This window comes from Antechinus flavipes, chromosome 1 (genome assembly GCF_016432865.1).
Source record: "Antechinus flavipes isolate AdamAnt ecotype Samford, QLD, Australia chromosome 1, AdamAnt_v2, whole genome shotgun sequence".
Taxonomy (NCBI): Eukaryota; Metazoa; Chordata; class Mammalia; order Dasyuromorphia; family Dasyuridae; genus Antechinus; species Antechinus flavipes.
In genome coordinates this window covers 687,773,069-687,799,006 of record NC_067398.1, presented here as the reverse complement: position 1 = coordinate 687,799,006, position 25,938 = coordinate 687,773,069, and the positions used below count along the sequence as shown (strand labels likewise).

At 37.8% G+C, this 25,938-nt stretch overlaps 1 protein-coding gene across 1 annotated transcript in view; it reads left to right on the top strand.

Moving 5' to 3' along the window:
• Nucleotides 1-24,150, top strand: part of TMEM132C (transmembrane protein 132C) — a 518,834-nt gene extending 494,684 nt beyond the window's left edge. The window contains exons 7-9 of the mRNA XM_051972616.1: nucleotides 3,063-3,336; nucleotides 5,682-5,873; nucleotides 21,251-24,150. Coding sequence (XP_051828576.1) covers nucleotides 3,063-3,336; nucleotides 5,682-5,873; nucleotides 21,251-22,453 — 1,669 coding nt within the window. The 3' untranslated portion in view covers nucleotides 22,454-24,150. The remainder of the gene's footprint in view (nucleotides 1-3,062; nucleotides 3,337-5,681; nucleotides 5,874-21,250) is intronic.
• The last annotated feature ends 1,788 nt before the right edge of the window (nucleotides 24,151-25,938 follow it).

The window sequence follows — 25,938 nt, the reverse complement described above, 5'->3', positions numbered from 1 at the left end:
TCTGATAAAGGCCTCATTTCCAAAATATATAGAGAACTGACTCAAATTTATAAGAAATCAAGCCATTCTCCAATTGATTAAATAGTCAAAGGATATGAACAGACAATTTTCAGAGGATGAAATTGAAACTATTACCACTCATATGAAAGTGTTCCAAATCATTATTGATCAGAGAAATGCAAATTAAGACAACTCTGAGATACTACTACACACCTGTCAGATTGGCTAAGATGACAGGAAAAAATAATGATGAATGTTGGAGGGGATGCGGGAAAACTGGGACACTGATGCATTGTTGGTGGAGTTGTGAATGAATCCAACCATTCTGGAGAGCAATCTGGAATTATGCCCAAAAAGTTATCAAACTGTGCATACCCTTTGATCCAGCAGTGCTACTACTGGGCTTATACCCCAAAGAAATACTAAAGAAGGGAAAGGGACCTGTATTGCCAAAATGTTTGTGGCAGCCCAGTTTGTAGTGGCTAGAAACTGGAAATTGAATGGATGCCCATCAATTGGAGAATGGCTCGGTAAATTGTGGTATCTGAATGTTATGGAATATTATTATTCTGTAAGAAATGACCAGCGGGATGAATACAGAGAGGATTGGTGAGACTTACATGAACTGATGCTAAGTGAGATGAGCAGAACCAGGAGATCATTATACACTTCGACAACGATACTGTATGAGGATGTATTCTGATGGAAGTGGATTTCTTTGACAAAAAGACCCGAGTTTCAATTGATAAATGATGGACAGAAGCAGCTACACCCAAAGAAAGAACACTGGGAAACGAATGTGAATTATCTGCATTTTTGTTTTTCTTCCCGGGTTATTTTTACCTTCTGAATCCAATTCTCCCTGCAACAAGAGAACTGTTCAGTTCTGCAAACATATATTGTATCTAGCATATACTGCAACATATCCAACATATATAGGACTGCTTGCCATCTAGGGGAGGGGGTGGAGGGAGGGAGGGGAAAAATCAGAACAGAAGCGAGTGCAAGGGATAATGTTGTAAAAAAAAAAAAATTACCCTGGCATGGATTCTGTCAATATAAAGTTATTATTAAATAAAATAAAATATTTTTTTAAAATAGAAATATTTAGCCAAAGGTGGTGGGACCCAAGTGTTCCTTGCTGTTTATGGAGTAATGGCCTCTCCATGAATTGGTTATGTAGGTGTGTGGATATCATTACCTTCATTTACAAGTTAGTAAACTGAATCTCAAAGAGGTCCCATGGCGACATAGAGACTGGATTAGGAATAATAAAATATGTTTTAGCCAGAAAGTACATGTCAAAACTAAGACTAAAACATATCTTATTATTCCTAGGCCAGTGTCTATGTTGCCATGCTACATGTCAGAAATATAATATGGTCTCTTTCTATCTTTCTAGTCTTCTCATTATATTCAGTAAACTACACTCATAATACTGATCTACTAGCAATTCCTTACAAATGACTCTTCATCTCTTACTACACCCCACCTTTGCATTGGCTGTCACCCATGCCTGAAAGGATTTTTTACCCCTGCCTCTCTTAATTCCTTAAAGATGCATTTTCTACAAGAAGCATTTTCACTCACTACTTCCTTTTCCTTGCTAAAGTTGTTTCCTTCAATTCTGTTTATACATGGTATAAAGAGCAGCTGATTGGCACAGTGAGTAGACATGGCATCAAGATCTTAGTTCAAATCCTGCTTCAGACACTTACTAGCTATGTAATTCTAGATAATTCACTTTACTTCTGTGTTGTAATTCAGGAGAGCTGTTGGAACACACGGGAGCCACCTGACAATGCCTGCTGGAGATCCAATCCAGAATGGATCTCCTCTTGTGAGAGCATGATACAAAGAGACTGAGAGGCAGTTGCTGTTCCCTGACTTCTCTGAGAGGCCGTTGGGTTGTCTGACCTCCCTCCTCCTCCCTCTGCTTCCAATTTATCTCATTCCTAGTCTGCAATCCCTGTGTCAGCAAAGGCTGCCTTGCAACTTCTTCAGATGCTATGATCCACAGCTGCGGAGGCTCTCAGAGAATTGCCCTGTCCCTTAACAGTTCCCCGTTTTTTGATTTTTGCTGTTATTTCCCCCACACACAGCATGGTCCCCATACTGAGGAATGCAAGCATCACTATCACTTCTGGATGGTTGTAGCAGGTGTTGATCTTGTGAAATATCATGAAGGCAAACTTTCAAATGGAGAAGAGGATTGTAGTCAGAACAGGCATTTAAGTCTCTCATCAGTCTCCTGGCTCGGCCCTTTAATATATTGGCCTTTAATATATGTAATTACCCCAACTAAAAAAGTCTTAGCAGGGCTCTTCTTCCTCAACTCTAGAAGGATCCTTCTCAAGAACAGCTCTGGTTCTTCTTGTAATTTTTACCCCACATTCAGGCATCATATGTTGGAATACACAGGAGCCACCTGACAGTGGCTGCTAGAGATTCAACCCAGAATGGATCTCCTCTTGTGAGAGGATGATACAAGGAGACTGAGAGGCAGTTGCTGTTCTCTGACCGAGAGGCCATTGCGTTGTCTGACCTGTCTCCTCTTCTCTCTGCCTCCAATTTATCTCATTCCCACTCACAGTCTGCAACACCTGTGTCAGCAAAGGCTGCCTTGCAACTCCTTCAAATGTTATGATCCACAGCTGTGGAGGCTCTTGGAGAATTGACCTGGCCCTTAACACTTCTGTCTACCTCAGTTTCTTAATCTGTAAAATTTGGATAATAATAGATCTGCCTCACAGACCTGTTGGAAGATAAAATGGGATAACTTTTATAAAGCACTTTGCAAACCTTAAAAGTGTTTTATCAAAGTCTAGCTTTTATTTTATTCCTTTTTGTATACCCACTGTTTTCCCCCATTAGAATTAAGATCCTTGAGGACAGTTTTTGCCTTTCTCCACATCCTTAGTGCTCATCACAACCCTGGCACCCAGTGAGGACTTACTGTTGTTTTGGATTTATATAAATCTTAGGTAAAGAGTTTGAACCAGCTGATGTTAAAGTTCTTTTCTATTCTACTCTTCTGATTCTACTCCTACTTTTCATTTCAGACCCACAAGAGACAGTGATGATGAAGATGATGAGGAAAGAAGAGGCAGGGGTTGTGCCCTCCAGTACCAACATGCAATGGTCCGAGTCCTCACCCAGTTTGTTTCTGAGGATGCCAATCCTTGGGGCCAGCTGAGATATTTACTGAGCCCTGACTGGCAGTTTGACATTACTGACCTGGTAACAGATTTCATGAAATTGGAGGAACCACACATTGCCAAGCTTCAGGAAGGACGGGTTTTGATTGGACGAGAAGTTGGTATGACGACAATACAGGTAAGAAGCATCTGCTTCTTTATCTGTAAAATAGAGGTAACAACAGCACCTACCATAAAGGACTGTTTCAAGAATCAATAAAGACTCCTACTTTATGCTTTCTTGCTCTTTGGAATGATCTAGAAAATATCTTTAAAAAGTTACCTTATCCAGAGAATACAGGAACTCAGAACTTCAGAGGACCTCAGGAATTCTCTGTGGCCCAATTGCTATGTGGGATCTCATAACTGAATGTGGAAGCCTTGAAATTATAATTTATTATCAGCAAATGATTTCTACACTTATTTTTATATTTTTATTTATATTTATTTTATTATATATTATTGTATCATACATAATATTATATATGTTGTATATTACATATTTATCATATATTCATTTTATATATATATATATATTTTTTTTTACTCAGAGTTATTTCAAAAATTCTCAGGTAAAAAGGAGGTCAGGAACAGAAAAAATTTAAGAATCCTTGTAGTCTACCTATATATGAACAATATTCCTATTTACAACATGCCCAACAATTGATCATCCAATCTCTGTTTGAGATCTCTGGTAATAGGGACCCACTCCCTCTAGAGATTGCTTGTTCTGCTCTTGGAAAGCTGTAATTGATAGGAGCCCGATCCCTTCTTTTATATTTTAAACTTATCTTTAAATTAGCAAATATTTATTTTCTCTCTCCTACCTCTCCAAGAAATTTTTTTTTAAACTTTGTAATGTATATACACAGTCAAGCAAAACAAATTTCCAAATTAGCCATGTCTAAAAATATGTATCTTATGTTACATATGTGTCTCATTCAGGAGTTAGGTTTTATTGGCCCAATGGAATCACGGTTGGTTATTTTGTTAATCACAGTTCCTAAAATCTTCAAAACATTTGTCTTTACACTATTGTTATAATTAAAGAAATTGTTCTCTCAGTTCTGCTTGCTTTACTCTGTATCCAGTCATACAAGTCTTCCTAAGTTTCTCCAAAAATATTCTTGTTATCATTTCTTTTAGAACAATAATATCCCATTATATTCTTATGCCATAATTTGTATAATCATTCCCCAAATAGGCATTTTCTTAGTTTCTAGCACATTACCCCTACATAAAGAGCTTCTCTAAACATTTTTGTACATATAAGTCTTTCTTCTCTTTCTTTGAGCAATTTGGGATATAATCCTAGTAACTGTATTGCTGAGTCAGAGTATGCAAACAGTATAATAACTTCTTGGGCACAGTTCCCAATTGCTTTCTGGAATGGCTGGAAAAACACACAACTTTACCAACAATGCATTAATGTGCCTGTTTTCCCGAATCCCCTCAAACATTTGTCATTTTCCTTTCTTTTTTCTGCCAACTTGACCAATCTGAGAAGTAGAAGATAGAACCTCAGCATTGCTATTGAATTGCTTTTCTTTCCTTATTAATCATTTGGATAATATTTTCATATGACTATTGATAGCTTAGATTGCTTCCTTAGAAAACTGTTCCTCTCTTCCATCATTGATCAATTGAAGAATTTTTTATTAATTAATTTTATTCTTATAATAATTATATTAATTATATATTATATACTATATTTGTATTAATTAATTTTATTCTTATATGAATTATATATAATTTTATATATTATATATCACACTATATGTAATAAATATATAATTGTGTATAAATATAATTTATAATCAATTAATTGTATTCTTATAAATTTGGATTCACAAATCCAATTTTGAAAATCCAATTTAAGGAAACAGTTTAGATTGCTAGAGAACTGGGAAAGACTTTAAAGATCATTGATCTTTTCATGTTGCAGAGAATGAAAACATAGCCCTTGGAGTCCTATTAAATGCCAAGGTTAGGACCAGAGCTCTTCTTCCTGTTTCAATGGGATAAGCTTTATTCAGCTGTGCCACCCCATAAGTTCCCTTAGAGATGGTTGTTTACATGATAAAAAAGATTCTAATCCACAGAAGAATCTTAAGTGACCTCTTTTTCTGACCTTCTATTTCCTCTGAATAGCTAATTTTCCCTAGTGCTCATAAAATGTGATTTGAGAATTTTTGTTTAAAGGCCTTATGCAAAACTTTCCAGATCTCCTTTTTTATAAAATGAGGCAAAACTGTAGCTCAATAGCCAAACTAGTAAAGGGGGAATATTCACTGGAGGAGGAGTGGATACTAGCAGCAGAATGAGATTGCGGTTCACAGTATGTGTTTTCTTTCTAGGGAGGGTATCATGTTTCTCCAGGTATAAAGATTTAACTGGACTGAGAAGGACCTTAATGAGCCAGAAAATATTGCTAGCAATCAATCAATCCATGCTGTCACCTAAGACTTTGTTTTGTGTCTAAAGGTTCTGTCACCTCTTTCTGATTCCATCCTGGCTGAGAAGACTGTGACGGTCTTGGATGACAAAGTGGCAGTGACGGATCTTGGCGTCCAACTGGTGGCGGGATTGTCAGTCTTCCTCCAGCCCAGCTCTGAAGTTAACAAGGCTATCACCGCCACAGCCATGGCCGAGGAGCTGCTACATACTCCCAAGCAGGTATGGTGGGAATAAGGGGATCACTGCAGGTGGCAATTGAGAGACTCAGTTCTTAGGATGGAGCCACGTTCCCCAAGGCTTGTACTGAGGTTTGCATAAGGGAGAGAGGGAGTAATTTGATACAATATGTGATCTCATTAAATAAGAGAAGCTATGACTTCCTTATCTGTCAATACTATGTTTCACCTCCTTATTCCATGATTCTCTGTTGCAAATCTCTCCTCCTATTTAATTGTCAAATTGAGCTTCCCAAAGCATATGTTTGACCACATTATCCCTCCTAGTCAATAAACTCCAATGGTTCCCTATGGTTTCTAGGATAAAATACAAAATACTCTGTTTGGTTTTGAAAGCCCATCATAAACCAGCCCACTCCTACATTTCTAATCTTCTAATATCTTATTGTCTACACGTTCTCTTCAATCCAATGACACTGGCCTCCTCAACTGTCAATGCTCTGTTCCAATTACACTGTATATAGGGAGTACTACATATCTTAGTGTAATTTTATGTTACCAAAATATAAAATTCCACTGAGATTTTTAGGAGATTTTTACTTTGTGATTACACAGAGAAAGAAAGAGAGAAAGAGAGAGAGAGAGATACACATACATGTGTGATATATAAAAAGTTCAGAGACATAATTGAATAATTTTAATAAATTATTAACAAAGTCAACATATTTATTTTAAAAAGGATGGTCATTTGGCCATCACTCTCTGACCAAAGAGCCTTCTTGGTGGTGGGCTTAAAGATTATATATGACCTTGAAATAGGAGTAGTAATCAATTCTGATTGGCTAACAACCAATGAGAGAATAAATATTATAATGAGCAGGTAGGCTATATTACAGTAAGAGTCTTTGGGTAAATGACTTGGATCAGTCACTTCTTGTTCAAATAGATTTATTAATTTCTATATCATCTATATGAAAAAATGGAGGGTGCCCATTTTTCCAGATCTATCTGAGCAAATACAATGAACAGGAATGTACCTATTAGCCTAAATTTGAACTATCTTTTACTGTCTTTGATTAGCTCTTAGCCACTTTTGTTGAGTATGTCTTTTAGAAAGATTTCCCACATTGATTGATTTCCACATGAGAAAGTAAAAAAAGAGGGGAAACCTTGGTCCTAATCGAGTAATTAGTTATTAATACTGGAGAAAAATAGTTATTTCTCACACATGTTGTTATACATATATAATTCACATAACTTCAGACTGATTAGCTTGTGACCTTGAACAAGCCATTTAACCTTGTTTGCCTCAGTTTCTTCATCTGTTGAATGATCTGGGCAAAGGCAATGGTCAACCACTTAGCCATCTTAACCAATAAAACCCCAAATGAGTTCATAAAGCGATGGACATTTTTCAGTCATGTCCATCTCTTGTATATATATCACTGTGTGTGAATGTTATATAATCTATGGTGTACATGCAATAACACACATGTTATTGTATTTTGTGTGCATGTGTACATGTGGGCTGATAGCTAATGGCATGTATATGTATGCACATATATATCTGTTGCACACATATACATATAGTAGCATGTATGCACAATTGGTATGTATTATATTTGAAAAATAGATGTTATATTACATATGTATACATATGTTATGCAAACATCATTATTTACATGTAATTTCCCCCATTCTGATGGAAGTTCCTTGAGGTTAACAACCATGTTTTAGGCCTTTTTTTTGCATCCCCAGCATTTAGCACAGTGCTTGGGACATAAATAATAAATTTTTGTTTACTAACTTACTCTACTGGGTTGACTAAATCACTAGCAAATAATTATTAACCATTACAACTTAGTCACTTCTAGGAATAAGCAGGTCACTACAATGCAATATCAACCCATATCAGTAGATCATTGCACATTGAGGGAAAAATATTACTTTAAGACAGTCCAGAGCAGTGAGTCTTCAAGCCTGGAAAGGAGAAATAGAAAGCAGCAAAGTTAGCAAAAGTGGCAGTTCTCGTCCCAACTCCCAGTGAGATTCAGACCCTGCTGAACCAAGTCTAAGGCTGAGAAATAAAGCTACTGCTCATTCACTGTTACCACCAGATTTATTTTGCCTCATTCCACAAAACAGAAAAGAACTCACGTTGGTTTTATAGCTTGTTTTCATGATTATCTCTACCTAATTTTCTGGAGCGCAAACCCATTCAGATGGGTTTTATAACAGAGTGGTTAGTGGCAAGACAACATCCAAGCTGGAAGAGGGACAGACCGCCCATCTGTTTAATTTATTTCCTGCCGGAATCATCCCTGTCTTGTGTAATTAACCCATTTCTGCCTTCCTCCTTCAGTACTTCCTGTAGGGAATCTTTCATCTTGACAGATGTGGAGCCAACATTGAGCCTGACAGAGCCAAACCCACAAATCCTGCCTAGTTATAGAGCCCAGTTCTGGGAGTCTCACACAGTGTTTCTTTGCACTGCAATCAGAAGGGTCTTTGTAGAGCTGACTGGCAACAGTCCTTACTCTGTCCAACTTGGAGCAGCCAATGTGGTCGTCTTGGACCAGAGAAATGATCAAAATGGGCAGTAGCGCCACTCTTTCTTATTTCTGGAGGTATGGGTCATAGAAAGAACCTTGGATTTAGACACAGAGGATATGGTTACAGAGTTCACATTTACTTCTTAAACTAGTTTATGGAACAGGGGAAGTTACTTCCTCTTTGAGCCTTAGTTTCCCCTCCTATAAATGAAGAGTATTAGATTAAACAACTTCTAAGATTCCTTTTTGCTCTAAATCTGCAATACTGTGACTTCACACTGGTGTTATTATTTATCTTGATTGGACAATGAAAATGAATGAATAAAAAGGCATTAGTTAAGCATTTTTGTGAAAATCACAGAACCACAAAATTTGAGAGTTGGCAAGGTTTTCAGTAGCCATTCAATTAAACATATACAAAGGGAATCTCCATTTTATAGACATATTTATAGACAACAAAATGGTGTCAGTAAATAAAGTATTGCCAATGTATTACAGCCTAGAGGAACTTGCAGTGCTCAAATTCACTTTTATGAAATCTGCCTCTGCCACTTATTAACTCAGTGACATTAGGCAGACCACTTGACCAGTTTCATTATCTGTAAAATGGAAACCCTACTATTTAGGCACAGGGTCATCCTCAAGGATATATTCTAAATCTTGAAATGCTCAAGAGATATGAGTAATTCATTAATGAATGTCACTTGGAAACTTGAGAAGAAAGAGTGGATATTTTGTTCAGGAATCATAGTCTTTGCCCTTGGGGAAAGTATAGCTGTGGAGATACAAATTACAGGGTTTCAATTGTGTAATTTCCCTCTCTTTGGAAAGGGCAAATGAATAGGATGCTGCACGTGAAATCTGGAAGAATGAATTCAAATCCAGCTTCAGATATTCACTAGCTGTGTGATCTTAGACATGTTACTTAACTTCTGTGTCAAATTCTGCATTTGTAAAATGGGAATAATAAGAGAATCTACCTTCCAGAGTTGTTATGAGGAACAAATTAGTTAATATTTGTGAAGTGTTTAGCACAGTGCCTGGCACACAGTACATGCTTAATAAATAGTTGTTTCCTTCCTTTGGGAGCATCATTTAATAAAAGCTTGTGTGAAGAGGCCAGTCCTTCCCAGGTTTCCCCCCTAAACATTTGAAAAATGCAAATGATGTCTTAGCCCAACTATCCTTGGAATCTGCTTCTGAATTTCCAAAAGAGAAGGAAAAAATATTCTAATAATCACAATGGATCTGTGATCCCATGGAAATAGATACTCGTTCCCGTGATGATGATGATACACTACCCATATGCACCCACAATGCCCAAACTCCCATCCTTGTTCTCCTATCTGTGAATCTAGGATATCCTGACTGTAAACCCAATACATTTAACCTTCTGCCACATTAAGTTCTGAACATTGGTCAGTGTTTTGGTTTAACTCTAGAAGGAACATTAGGTACCTAAATAAATTTGAGGGCTCTGGTACAGCAGAAATCAGAGTAAACTGAGTTGGCATCCAATATGTACGTCCCCATTTGAGGCTGAACTGCTACTTTTGAGCAAGTACTATCCAATAAAAGGACCAATTTGGGGAAGAAAAAGGAATGAGACTTGCTAATAGCCCCAGGGGGTTGTTCTTTTTAAGATTTGGGATATCTAGTTAAAATGATTTCAATTCTATTTGGTGGCTAGGAAATGAGAAGGCACACCAGTCATTCACATAGCTGTTCTTTTTTTATTGTTGTATTAGTTGGGTTTTTTGTTTTTTTTAGTTTTTAAATCTATTAGTTTAAAGATTTATTTTTATATTTCATTATATTATTTTTATTATACTATATTTATGTAATATAATTGTCATATATTTTTAACATTTATTTTTATAGTATTTTGATTTTCACTTTTTCTTCCTCCTTCTTCCTGTCCCCCCTCCCTAAGATGACAATCCAATTTGATATAGGTTATATATGTACAATCCTATTAAACATTTCCATATCAGTCATGTTATGAAAGAAGAATCCAAACAAAAAGGGAAAACATGAGAAAGAAAAAACAATAAAAAAGTGAAAATAAATGTGCTTCAGTCTGCACTTATACTTCATAGTTCTTTCTCTGAATGTGGATAGCATTTTCATCATGAGTCTTCTGAATTGTCTTAGACTTTGCTCTTCTCAGAAATACAATGGTCTATCAAAATTGCTCATCCACATAATGCTGCTGTTACTGTGTACACTGTTCTGCTGGTTTTGCTCACTTCCATTCTGCATGAATTCATGGAAGTCATGTGAGATTTTTCTGAAATTCAACTCCTTATGTTTTTTATAAAACAATTCATATGCCACAATTTGCTCAGCCATTTCCTATTTGATGGACCTCTCCTTGATTTCCAATTCTTTGACACCACAAAGAGAGCTGCTATAACCATTTTTGTCCAGTAAGAAAATTTGCAATTTCCTCTGCTCTAAAATCTTCAGTGACTCCCTGTTACCTCTAGGATAAATTTAAGTTCCTTAGCTTGGAATTTAAGACCCACTACCATTTAAAACCCACTCTTGCTTTCCTTCATACTTTTATTTCATGTTATTTACTTCCATCTAAGCTCTCTGTTTTCCATCCATACTAAACTACTAATTGTTCCACAAATTTGACAGCATGACATAATGAGAGAAAGACTATGTGGCATAGTAGAACAGAAAAGTGAACTTGAAATTAGGAAAGTTTGAATTGAAATCCTGCCTCAGGTATTCACAAGGTCTTGAACCCTGAGCATGCTATCTAATGTATCTGAATCTTGATTTCTGCATCTGTAAAATGGACTTGTTAGACTCAGTTGTTTCTAAGGTCTCTTTCTATTTTAAATCAGTGGTCTTGTGATATTCTAAACTAGCATGCTATTTCTTACAATGTCATTTGGGTGCCCAAGGCAAGTAGCACAAACCAAAGGAAAGTAATACTAATCCTGGCCTCAAATCACTTGTGGGGATAGAAATATCCTGATGATATCCTCAAAGAGAGAGTGACCTCAGAATTTCAACTGTGTGGAAAGACAAAGACCTTGAGACACTTCGGATAGGTTACTGTCTGGGGAAGAAAATGGATAGACCATGAAAGAACTAACCTGATATGGAGACACATGGTGACAGATGGAGGTAGTATACCATCTGGTAGCTTCCCAATTTAACTAATTATTCTTGCCAACCAGTTTCTGTGCTGCTGAAAGAGTGAAAATTCTACCAACATTTAAGTGGAGAATAATTTTAAATTTCAGCATTTCACAAGTGCAATTTAACATTTTTGCAACTTCTAAATTTCAGTGCCCTGGAACAAAGTCTCTGTCACTTCCTAGTTACAGCTCCACTTATAAGAATTCACACTGGCCTGGAGCACAGTAATTCCAATTTCTCTGCCTCTTAGCATCCTTTTGAGGCCAGTGTAGATACGACTTTCTCTATGAACCATTCATTACCTCATCCTTGCAATGTTCTCTCTCCAGATTTTTGCAGAGCACTCTATGTGGATCTTTCCTTTGTACCTATCACTCTCAACTTTACATCATTAATACTTGGTTTCCATTTTGTAATTTCTTGAATAGAATGTTAACTCTTACAAGGTTGGGCCTGGACCCATTTTGTTCAAATGAAATGGATATTTGAGGAGAGAAAATGTGGATGAAATAATGATATAGCAACATGACCTGACAAATGATTAGCTTCTGATTGAAGTCTCCAGCTGAGGGGCAACTCATTTCCTAAGATAACAAATTCCACATTGGAACAGCTCATTGTTAAGGAAATTTCTCTTGTTATAGAACTGAAATCTGCCTACCTAAAATTACTTCCTGTTGTTTCTTATTCTAACCTCTGACTCTGTTCTGAGTCTGATTTCCTTTTGAGGGATAACCCTTCACATACTTGAAAATTATTATTGTTTCCCCTTCATCTTCCTCATTTCCAAGTTTTCTCTCTCTCCCTTCCAAATGGCCCCAATCAATGGCTATCTCTCCACCCCCACCCCCGAAACCTCTCCTCTCAAGTGGATACCTTTGTTTCTTTCCTCCCATTTTCCTAGAGGACTTCCTTCCCTTGAATCTCTTTTCTTGCCCCAATAATACTCTGCCTTGTAACATATTTAAATTCCCCTACCTCATACTGTACCCTACTACTAGTAGAGTATCAGCCCCCAGAGAGCAGCAACTATGATTTTATCCCTTTGTATAGTCAATGTCCAACATGCTGCCTTTCTCATAGCAGGTACCCTGAAGTGGTTGAATTGAAAAGTGATGTCCTGAGTCAGAACCATTATGCTGATGTTTTAATATGCAAACTGTTGGCAATGATGAGTATCACCAGTGCCAGTGAAGAGGAAGGTTAAGTGTCCCACAGGCTTTCACTAGATTTACAGAGTATGATAGAGAGAAGTATCTTATCTATGGAGTGATTTAATGACTAGTCTTTTAATTCATTGAAAGCTAATCAAAGGCATTTTGCTTAGAGAGAGCTCTTTAGAGAGAGATACAGACATAGACCAACAGACAGACAGAGGAAAGAAGAGACAGAGACACTGACAGCAAAGAGAGAGATAGAGACATAGAGACAGGAACAAAGAAGGAGGGAAATAGTAAGAGGCAATAAGTAATTGTAGCATAGATTGATAATCAAGCTATCAGTCTCATCTACCCAAAAAATGTCTTCCACTTTCCAGAAGGTATCAAGCAACTTTTTTTCTCTCATGTCTAATAGTTCCCAGCTTCTCATGGGACCTATGTGACTCACAGTAACAGTGAAGGAACAGATCTGGGATGTTCCTCAGTATGCATGACTCCCTGTAGAGGTCTTTCTCTGGAGTAGGGCTTCTTTTCTTGTTCCTTGGGTAGTGTAGGGAAGCTTATGGAGCCTTTCTCAGAATGATATTTTTAAATGCACAAAATAAAATTCATAGGATGCCAAAGAAAACCAAGTATATTGAAATATAATAATCAAAATAGATGTTTCTTTCAGAGTAAAAAAACACTTACTCTAAATCCATATTCCAAATTCCATTTCTTTGCCCCATAGCACTTATATTTCCTCATATTCAAAAACAGGTATTTTCTTTCACAGACCCCATGTATTACTATGTCCAAATGACAGTAGCTTAACTGCATCCTTGCTATATATTGGTTTTACTTTTTTAAAAAATTTCCTTACATCTCAATGTGATCATTAAGCAAATTTTGAGAGGAATACATCTCTGTTTTAGCCAGAGGCATATACAGTGCTAGATCTGGAGTCAGGAAAACCTGCATTTAAATCCAACTTCAGATACATATTAGCTGTGTAACCCTGGAAAGTCACTTCACCACTGCCTGCCTCAATTTCTTTATCTATAAGATGAGAATAATAATAGCATCTGTTCCAAAGGGTGTTGTGATTGACATTAATTAGCTAGGTCACTCCACCTCTGCCTCAATTTCTGCATCTATTCCACAGGATTGTTGCTATGAAGATTAAATGAGTTTACATATGGAAAACACCTTGCAAACCATAAAATCCTGTATAAATGAAAGCTGTTGTAGCCCCAAAATCTAAAATATATTTGAAGGAATCATGTAGTTTTTCCACATCTGCCCTCTTTTTTCTCCTCACAAGCATACTACCCTACTTCAGGCTTTTATTATCTCTGCTCTGGACTTTTGAAGTATCCCTGCTACCAATCTTTTCCTTCTCCATTCAGGAAAGTCTGACTATATCACTCCCTTCCACTAAAATCTTCAACTGTTCCCAATTGCCTCCAGGAAAAAAATACAAATTTCTTGCCCTCATACTTCAGTCCCTCCACAATCTAACTCCACCCTATCTTTCCAATCTTATTATACATGACTCCCTCTTTACTCACTCCATTTTAACCAAACTGGATTACGGGCTATTCCCAGAACATGAACATTCCAACATGGATCTGCCTGTTTCAAAACAGGTCATTCCTCTAAGTTTGGAATATACATCCTTCTCACATCAACCTTAGGTTCTTCAAGTTCAAGTTGTATGCCATTTCCTGTCTGAAGTTCTTCTAGATTTATACATACATACACATTCACACATATACAATTATTTGCACATTCACAAACACATACACACATATATATGTAACATGTATGTATGTATGTGTATATATATATATATATATATATATATACACATACATACATACACTCCAGTTGTTAATACCCTCACCTCCCCAAATTATCTTCTATTCACTTCTCTGCTAATCAACTGTTTTATCCAAAAGCATTTATTAAATGATGAGGATACAAAGAAATATTAAAAACAGCACTGTCTTACAAGAATTCACATTCTAATGGAAAAGACAACATATAACAAAACTGAGTACATGTGAGACAGATTCAGAATAGATAGAAGATAATCTGGGGAGACTGAAAAAGCTTCATGCAAAGGGTTTCATTCTAGTTGAAGAGACAACACATATATTTTGTTATTGTCGTCATTGTTCAGTAGCATCTGATTCTCTGTGGCCCTATCTGACTTTTCTTGGCAAAGATACTGAAATGGTTTGCCATTCCCTTCTCCAGCTCATTTTAGAGATAAGGAAACTAAGGCAAAAAAAGGTAAAGTTTACTCAGAGTTACACAGCTAGTAAATGATGAAAGCCAGACTTGAACTCAGAAAAATGTCTTTCTGATTCCAAGTCCAGTACTCTATCCACTGTACCACCATATATAAGATATACACAGAACAGAAGACTAATCTCAGAAAAGAAGGCACTAGCCACTGGGGAGACCAGGAAAGGCCTCCCATGGCAGGTAGAATTTGGTCTGAGTTTTGCAAAATTCCAGAGATAGAGATGAAGAGGGAGTGCATTCCAGGCAAAAGGAGACAGCTAATATCAAAGCAAGGAGATGGGAAAGGATATCAGTTTTGGAGGCAAGGGACTTGGGTTCAAATCTTACCACTCCAATATCTTTCCCAAGAAAATCTCAAATGGGGTCATGAAGAATCAAACATAACTGACCCGATTCACCTCCTCCCAAAAGACTATGGTGTATTTATCTACTCTGTTCTCCAACAAATTGTAAGTTCTTTTTAGGGAAGTGTTTTTTCCTCTCTTTCATTTTTTTCCCTTTGTACCCCAGTGCCTTACACACAGTAGGATATTTAATAAGTGTTTTGCATTGAATTGAGGATTCTGAAGAGAGGGAAGAAGCTTTTAGGACATTTGTTAATCATAGCTAACTGCAGAAGCCATTACTTAGTTTGGTACAAGCTTGTCTGATCAAACAGTGAACCAATCAAATGTTTGTTAGATAGAAAGAGCAGCATTAACCATGAAAAGGTCTGCCACCAAGCTGGTATGAGAAGAAGAAATAGGAGAGTAATTGAAGGACAGCCAGAAAATGAAGACAAAGGTGAGAAGTCTCTTGGATGCTTCTCACACCTTCAATTGGACAGCATGAAATCTAGAAATCATTGATGACTCTGGGTGTCCATCATTTACTGGTCTTGAATTTTGTCAACTCTCTCATTAGGAATGAGCTAATAATGACTATTCTCAGATTCACAGTCCATTCAGAGAGAATTATTTGCTCTAGTCATCTTAGTGACACTAAATAATGGCAAGTTGTGATGACTGGTTTTAAAAAAAGAGCTAGATAAGGGAGAGGAAGAAAAAGAGAGGAAAGCAAGTAGCCAGACCTGAGGAGTGTTTACTTGGAGTAGATAATTAATGAGTTTCATGAGCAATTGTCATCTCAGCTCTTGAAGTGTTCTCAGGGAAGGGCGGCCTTTTTACAGATAAAAAGACTCCAATCCATCTTCATCTCTTGATAGTAATTGGAGGACCTTGTCATGGGAATCAAAGGGGATTTATTGATGCAGTTCATCTGATTTGCAGAAATGCCTCTGAGAAGGACAGCATCCTAAATCATTCCTGGGCGGGTGTTGGGTTTGCTTTTTTTTTTTTTTTTTTTTTTTTGAGGCTTTTAGAGTTTCTCATCTTTGGGGAAATTCACTGGCTTCTCCTAAGAAAATCTCATGGTCTACTGCTCTTTCATGAGGTAATTAAAAGAACTTAACCCGAACTTTTACCAGATCACGAAAGTTTCCGTTTGGAGCTTTATTGAAAATTTGGACTGTCTGCCATTATTTTGTGCTGATATCATTCTTTACATGGAATTTCTGAAGAGAATCAGATTGAAATGTGCTTTCTTAGCCTCCATAGATTTAGATAACTGTGACTTAACATGTCTCTCAGGCCTCAGAATTTAGTAGATTTTGGCATTTTTAAAATGTGTAAAAAACAAGATATTCATCAAAAATGCCTGGCTCTGTCATAAAGAAAATACAGAATGAGGGATACCCTCTGAAAATATGAATTTGTCTAGATTAAGGGTTCTGAACCTAGAGTCCACAGGTTTCAAAGTGACTCATGGATAGATTTCAGGGATCTGTGAATTTGGATGAGAAAAATAATTAAAATTTTATGCTCACTATCCTCTAATTGAAAATTAGCATTTTTCTCAGTTATTAAAAAAAAAACAATCTTAAGAAGTGGACACCAGACTGCCCAAGGGACACCACAACATTAAAAAAAAAAACTTAAGATCTCTTTATTCTAAATGTCCTTATTTCATAGACTCATACATCTCAAGCTAGAAAGCACTGCAGGGGCCAGTCCAACCCCCTCATTTTAGATAAGGAAACTAAAATGTGAAATGTTTTAAATTATCCCTTAGCCCTATAGCATGGCTACTGTTCTTCAGCATTCTCCATGTTGGTACTCTCATTTCCATTTTCTCTTTCTCTTGCGGCCCCATTACCCTTTGAGAATAACCACAAGTCCAATTCACTTCAAATTACCAATCCAATATGAATCCCCAAGTTCTCTGCCCTCTCCTCCTACCAGATTGTTACAGATTTTCCCTCTGCAAGTCCCTAAAGCCTTTCCTGATCACACTTTGGAAATTAAATATTCTTCCCACTCAAGTCTATTGCTGAGTTAACCATCCCTCGTTGTTTTCAGAGAAATGGTCTAAATTAGCCAGAAGCCTAGCAATTCCCTTTGTTTATAACCAGAGTGTAACAAATGAAAACCAGGACGATTCTGTAAATTTGTGTGATGATTGTGTAGTAACAGGCTGGGGAGGTTGCTCTCCATAGGTAATGTTCATCCAGATTGTTCCAAAGCACTGTCACACAGGCTGATTGAGGCCATTTATATCAAAAGGCTCGGGACAGATAGAACCAATGTCTCTATTTTTAAAAGGTATACCAACAGCTGTGGGCTTCCACCACCAGAAGGATTATGAGTGTAGGGGTATAAAAGTGGGGCTAACCTAAGTCTAGAGAAAGAAGAATTGGAAGTAGGAAAAGAAAGCAGGGGAAAAAAAGAGGGAAGACTGGACCAATTTGACTAATTCCTCATGTTCCAACATCAATCACATGTGTTGTAGGATCGTAACAACAGATAGGGAGAAGTCATCTAGTTTAGATGGAGGCTATCTTGCCTGACTCCCTCATATTTATCGATGAGAAACTGAGTCTCAGACATGTGATATAGCTCACCCAAAGCTACAGAAAATAAATAGCAGAGGTGGGTTGTTATATACCACTTTAATAGTGCTTCACAAATATTCTCATTTCAGGAAAAGAGTGCTAGATTTAAAGTCACAGGCCCCGAGTTGAAATCTCATCTCAAAAAAAAAAAAAAAGAAATCTCATCTCAGTGATTAAAACTGCCTTTTGTACAGGCACTCTACTGGGGAGACAAAGATAAAAAACAAACAAAAAACCCAGTCCTTTTCTTCAAAGATCTGATCTGCCACCCTACTACCATAGGTGAAATTGGGTAAATCCCTTCCTTCTGAATTCCAGACTTGTTACATTATATGTAACCAGCGTGGCTTGAGGAGGAGCTTCTACTAGTTTTATATTTATAATCATCTGCAGGGGTCCTCAAACTTTTTAAATAGGGGGCTGGTTCACTGTCCCTCAGACTGTTGGAGGGCTGGACTATAGTAAAAACAAAAACTTTGTTTTGTGGGCCTTTAAATAAAGAAACTTCATAGTCCTGGGTGAGGGGGATAATCGTCCTCAGCTGCTGCATCTGGGGATCTCCAAGGAAAGTAAATGGCTGAAGGCAGCCTCTTCCACTTCTGAATAGCTCTAATTGTTGGGAAGACAGCTAGGTAGCACAATGGATAGAACCACAGGCTTGAAGTCAGAGAAACCCGAGTTCAAATCCCGCCTCAAACACTAGCTAGATGAACCTAGACAATTCACTTTATCCTGTTTACCTCAGTTTCCTCATCTGTCAAATGATCTGGAGAAGAAATGACAAATCACTCCAGTTATCTTTGCCAAGAAAACCTCAGATAGGGACACAGATAGTTAGATATGAGTGAAAGAACACAACTATGAATTATGGGGAAGTTTTTCCTAACTTTGAATTTAAGAGGATCTCTCTAGAACCTCTACTCTCTGTTTCTGGTTCTGCCTTCTAGGACCAAACGGAACCAATCTAATCCCTTCTCCATAAATCAGTTCTTTAAGTGCTCTATCATGTCCCATTCCTGGATCTCAGTTTCTCTGTCAAAAGAGATCTCAGGAGAAGGCCCATGAATTCTTCTCCAGTTTTATTCTATGATCCCATGATGCTTTCAAATACAGAATCTCAGAAACAGAAGACCCTTCCTCTACTACTGTTCACCTTAAGCCTTCTCAAAGAACTGGGAACCTCTCATCCTCTCACAAGCCCAGGGCCCACAAACCTAAGAGCCATAACTGAAGGATAAGGAGAATGAGTTGGGACAAATCACCTCATTTCCCAGATCAGGTGTTGCTCCTAAGAAATAAATAGTCACCTCATTATTGAAATGAAACTCAGATAACTACCTATGTCAATCCTTTGCTTTTGATTTGCCCCTAATGGTAATTTCTGCAGGTACTATCCACCAAGAACAAAGACGGCACAATTAAACCAGGCATCTAGCGCTGAGATATCCTAGAGGAAAGAGCCCATGGCCAGCATCTTGCTGACATGGAAATGGAATGGGCGTTCCAATCTGCTTCAAGGGTGGAATAGGTTCAGGCTTGAAAGAAAAATGCATTAGTTTTTTTAGCTTCTCAAACAAAGGAAAAAGGGATCTGCCAGGAGGCTGAGGGAGTTTGAAAAGGGGAGGAAAAAGGTGGGGGTTGTTATTTTCTTTTCTAACACTTGTCTCTGGAAATGTGTACAAGGGATGGTTCTCCCTTCCCTCCTTTTCCTTCCTATCTTCCTCTCTCCTTCTCCCTCCAAAGAATGAGCTCAGTGATTTGACTTCTCCAATCCCATGTCAAGACTAAGAAGGGGAAAGGGACAGCATTTGGCAAATAAAGGGCTCAGTCCAATTGGGCTGGTCATTTTCTGGGGAGCCTTTTTCCATGCTCAGGCAGTGGCTTTTATAAATCACACAAATTAATGTTTAATGGATAGAGTTTTTTTAAGATTATGGCCATAGCAATTATATTAAATCTACATCTGTGCTTGTTTAAGAGAAGCCTTTAATGAAAAGCATGTTAGATTTCCTGCCCCAGTTCTAGAGGGAGTTGCCTCCAGACCTCCAGGGGAGTGTTTTCTGATCCTGGTATCTAGTTTAAAGGATTTAGATTTGGAGTTAGGTTTAAGATTAGAGTTAGCACAACTTCCCCCAAAATGATATATCTTCTTCAAAGTGGCTTCTTTATTTAAATTCTCAAGAAAAGTGAGTAGATCTAAGCAGGATGATATTAGAGGACTATAGAATCATAGATTAGAACAGAAAGGGACCTTTTCATTTTACAGATGAGGTCCAGAAAGGTTCACAAAATTTTAGATTTGGAGAAGACCTTAGAGGCTGATTCTAATCCCCTCATTTTACAGATCAGAGAATTGAAATGAGATTTGTAGGATCATAGATTTAGATAAAACTTAAACATCACTGATCAGTCTTTTTGTAGGTGAGGAAACTAAGGTCCAATAAAGTTGTTTGACTAAGGTGATTTAACTGATAAGTATCTAAGACAAAATGCAAACTATGCAATGTATGATCTTCTAAGATAAGGAGGGAGAAGTAGCTTGATCTAAAGTTTGACACCTTCATGCTAGAATACGGAAAGCTCCCCTGAGAGGGCCAAGCCTATGGAGTAGCTTCTGCACTTCCACCCTTAGTAAGATAGAGAGATTGAGTCTCAACAAATATTTAAATATATGTTTATGTGCATATATAAATAAATCTAGATCAACAGTATCATTTTGCAGTCCTGGAGAAGAGAAGTACCTCATTCAAAGTCACACAGGTGGTAAATTGTAGAGCCAGAATAATAACTTTGACTTAGAATTAGCACGATCTGGGTTCAAATCTGACTTCAGTTTCCTTTTCTGAAAAATGAAAGCAATGGCTACTAAGGTCCCTTCTATCTGTAGATCAATGATCCTATAATTTCAAGCCTTCAGATACAGCACTCCTTCAACTGCTTCCAATAGGGCAAAAGGACTCAACTTCCTCATCTGTAAATATAAATGTGTGTATATATAATACATATACATAAATATACAAATATACACTTGTATGTATCTTTATAAAAGGTCTATATATACATATGTATATAAGGCACATATCTATATATGTATATGTATATATGTATATACATGTAAAATATGTGTGTGTTTATGTTATATATGTATAAATATATATGTTTATATGTGTTTGTGTGTATGGATATATAAAAGCAAGCCTGACTAACTCATAGGTTTGTTGCAAGGGATCAGTGAGAGTATGAATGTGCAATAGCTTTGAAAATGGTAAAGCTCTTTGCAAGTTGCGGGTATTTTTCTATCATGATGATTTGCCCCGTTTTCTTTCAGGAAGCTGTGGTCAGCATGTGGATCCAGTTCAACGACGGCTCAGTGACACCGCTGGACATCTATGATCCCAAGGATTTCTCCCTCTCAGCCACATCGTTGGATGAGACCATCGTGTCCGTGCACCAGGGCCATGAGCTGAGGTGGCCTCTCGTGGTGGCAGAAGGGGAAGGGCAAGGACAGATCGTCAAAGTTGACATGATGATCTCTGAAGCCTGTCAGAAGTCCAAGCGCAAGAGTGTGCTGGCCATGGGTGTAGGCAACATCAAGGTCAAGTTTGGGCAGAACGATGCCATCTCTAGCCTTGGAGGGGATTATGATGGGGATGAGATCGAGAACCATGCCAGTGACCGCCGACAAAAGGGCCCCGACCAGGAGCGCTATGGCCAGGATGGACGATACTTTGGAGGTTCCTCCATTGATCGAGAGGAGAGTGTTCTCCGTAAAGTCACCACCACCGTCAAATCACTGATCAACAACAAAGTGGTGAAGAATAGTAAGCTGGATGGAGGCAGACTGTCTGGTGATGGACAGCTGCAGAACATCCCCATTGACTTTACCAATTTTCCTGCCCAAGTTGACCTCCCAAAAAGTGGTGGTGGGCTGGAAGAGAATGACTTGGTCCAAGCTACCAGGGGGTTAAGTGACCTTGAGATAGGAATGTATGCACTCCTGGGGGTCTTCTGTTTGGCCATCCTTGTCTTTCTGATCAACTGTGCCACATTTGCCCTGAAGTATCGTCACAAGCAAGTGCCAATAGAAGGCCAAGCCACCATGACCCACTCCCATGATTGGGTCTGGCTGGGCAATGAGGCTGAACTATTGGAGAATTCTGGGGATACATCACCCCAGCAGGACGAGCACACCACAATTATAGACCGGGGACTTGGCTATGAAGAAAGCAATCACCTCCTCCTGAATGGAAATACGCAGAAGCATGTTCAGAGCCAGATTCACAGGTCTGCTGACTTAGGGGGGAAGCAAGAGAAAGAACAAAAACCGGACCCTCTACACTCTCCCACTTCTAAAAGGAAGCGGGTAAAATTTACCACCTTCACAACAATACCTCCAGATGATGGCTGCCCTACTGTCAACTCCATTCTCAGTAGCAACGATGATGACATCAAATGGGTGTGCCAGGACATGGATCTGGGAGACTCCAAAGAACTAAGAAACTATTTGGAGAAATTCAAAGACAAAGTGTAGGGTCCTCTGGCTGAAGGACCCACCACACCTTGATGCCTTCAGTTCTACATTATATATTGGTACCGACAATGAAGCTAGAGTGGGGCAGGGGTTGGGGGGGAAGTGGGAGGGGGGAAAGCAGGGGAATCCACCACAAACAATATAGCAGTTTCTGTAGCTGGGGAAAGACAGTTTTGCTATATGGTGTTTCAGGAGCTGCTGATTGCGGTTTTGGGCAATCCGAACACTTGAGAAAGCAACGGACTAGTGAAAGTGATGAACTGGGCAAGGTGAGGACATATGAAGATTATTTTATGAGTAAAAAAAAAATACAGACAAGTTACCAAAAATTATTTGTTAAAAAAAGCAAAAAGACAAATAAAAAAGACATAAACATAATCTGTTTATATTTCTAATAAAGCAGCAAAATATAAAAATAGGGTCTGCTAAGAGACACTGTAAATTTTAACTGCATTTCTTCTTCTGAAGACAGCCTGTGGTACTGAGAATGGAGGTCAGAAGAAGGCTTCCATCTATTTTAGTTGTTTCTTCTGAAGGAATCAAGAATGCTTTCTAAATCTTTCCTTGGAATTAGATTTCTCTCTTGTTTTGTTTTCTCCCTTTATCATCTTCCTTCCTTTCTTTTTTTTTCTTTTGATTCCTCTTCAATATCTGTTTCTAAGAATTGAGGTGGATTTGTTTCACAAAATGAACTATAAATTACATTCCTCCTTGATGGATAAGCTCCTTGAAGTAGTCTAAACTAAGCCCTCCTGTGGAATATGATTACATCATTTCTGGGCAGTAATAACCTTGTTGGCAGGTATTTGTGCCCCACAACCAGAGCTCCTATATTCCTCCTGGGGCAGGAGATGTCAATAATCATTGGCCCCCAATGGTAGAGATAATTACTTTGCATGCTCACTCAGTAAGGATAGCAAGGTACCACCATGACTGGTAAGACTAGCTCCATCTTATTAGTGCTCACCTGACTGACAGTTATAAGAGTTCTATGATTTTTTTCCAACCATATATAGATTGGGGAAGAAGACTATTTCAATGGTCATTTGACAGAAGTATACCCAAGAATTGTAAAGGAGATCCACATTTCCCTTTATACCCCAGGAGATGGGGCAGGTGCTAGAGAAAATAGATAAGAGCTACAAAAAAAGAATAAGAAAAAAAAACTGGAATATTTAAGTCATTTTGTTTAGTTTTTTCGTCTCCTTTTTTTGTACCAGCACAAACTGAAAAAAAATCTATGTTAGATTGTTGATCGACTGTGTTTTTTAACAGCACATTGTATCTAGCAGCACATTGCAAAGATGCCTTCATCCAAAGTCCAGTATTGCTGGTGATTGTAGAAGACCGACCAGTAGTGAACAAACCCTTTTCTAATTCCAAAATCTACGTCCTCCTGTGTAGCCTGCTCTGGGAGAAGAAGGGGCTTGTCTAGCTGGCAAATGGGGAGTCAATTGCCAGCCAATGGACATTCTCCCAAGACGACTATGGGCATTGGTACTTTTTAATTCCTAAAAAAAAAAAAAAAAAAATCAGTAGCTTCAATGACAATGGGCCCTGGAACTTTGTAAGCTAGCCAGGTCCTTTAACAAGATACTCCTAGAATGCATTGTAGACTGGAAGAATGTAATATTTATTTATACATGTGATACAAACTGTAATTAAAATGCTTTCCATGGCTTGACAAGGTAACCTCTCACAGGGTGTTTTTGTCATTTCATTGAACTCCAGGAGAATTGTTGGATTGCTGCAAAAATAAACAGGCTGCTGGGTGGGAGGGGAAGAGAAGTATATTAACCAATTCTAGAGGCATCTTTACTATCTTTTCCTTTCGCACACAGGATGAAACAGAGCAAAAGTTATTTTCTGCATCATCTATCTGATCAATGAGAGAATAAAAGGCTCACAGGACCATAGATTTCGAGGTAGAAGAAACCTTAAAGACGCTCTATTCTCACTTCTCATTTACATATGGGGAAACTGAGATCTTCAGACGTTTAGTAACCCACACAGAAGTGGACTTTTAAGCCAGAAACTCTGACTACAAATCCAAGCTTCTTTCTTAAACCGTGATCCTATGGCCTGATATATAGAACAACCCAGAGCCAGAAAAGCCTGAGTTCAAATCCTATTTCTGACCCATATTGGCCCTGTTATTAGTATCTCATTTGATCCTAGCAACAACTCTAAAAGTTCTATTATGGTCCCCATTTTGCAAGTGAAGAAACTGAGGCAGGTGGTTGTTAGAGAACTTGCTCAGGATCACACAGCTAACAAGTGTCTGAAGCTGGATTTGACCTCAGATTGGGAAATCACCAAAATCTCAGTGCTCTGGAGTCAGGACAACTCTCCAAAGCTTTATATGGCAGAGAAGGTGCTGATCAATTGTGGCAGTAAAAGCTTCCTCACCTGGAAGTTTTCTAAAGCAATTAAACCATAGGTCTAGTGCAGTTGTTCTCAAACTTTTGCTTTCAGTATCTTTATCGTATTAAAAATTATTGAGGATCTCTCCAAAGCGTTTTTATCTGGGTTATATTTATAGATATTTACCATATTGGAAATAAAAACTATTTTTGAATTTATAGACCTTCTAAAAGGGTTTCAAAGATTCCCAAGATTCTCTAGACCATACTTTGAGAACCACTGGTCTAGTGTCTTCTCTATAGCTTATAAAGTACTTTAGGGACACTTCTCTTTTGAGACCCCCAGCTCCTCTATGAGGTGGGTAATATTTTTACTCCTTAGAAAAATGAGAAAACCAAGAGATATTTTCATTCAATCAGCCAACAAGTTTGTATTAAGTGCCTATTATATCTGAGGAATTGTGCTGAACTCTGGGAATTCAAAAAAAGGGCAAAAACCCTATGAAATGTGGGAGACAATGTGCAAACAAATGTATATGAACTAAAACATGTGGATAAATGTAAAGTGATCTCACAGGGAAAGAACTAGTGGGATTGAGGGGTAGGGGATTGCTGTTAGGAAAAGCCTCTAGTAGCAAATAAAATATGAAATAAGTCAAGAAGAAAACTAGGTGCTAGCAGGAAGTAAGTAAAGAAATGATACAGCTCATAAGTGACCAGGTAGTATTTGAACCCAAGACTTCCAGATTCTAAGTCCAGATCCCTAATCACTATGCTGGCAATTTCAGATATTTTTAGTCTTAGGACCTCTTTATACTCTTAAAAATTATTGACAACCCCCACAAAAAAGATGTTATTATATTATATGTTATATATAATTTTATTTATATTTATATTTTATTATTTATTATGCATATTAATTTGTAATTTTCTTTTATCTCTATGAATATTTGACACATTAGAAATTATATCTTAATATTGTTATGAAAATAATTTTTACCTTCTGGATTCCTTGAACCAATTTCAGGGATGCTCATGAGTCCCTGAATCATGCTTTTAGTGCTACTGCAATGCACCTTGGAAAATGGTGATGCAAAGAAAGTCCTCTACTTTTTATGAAGC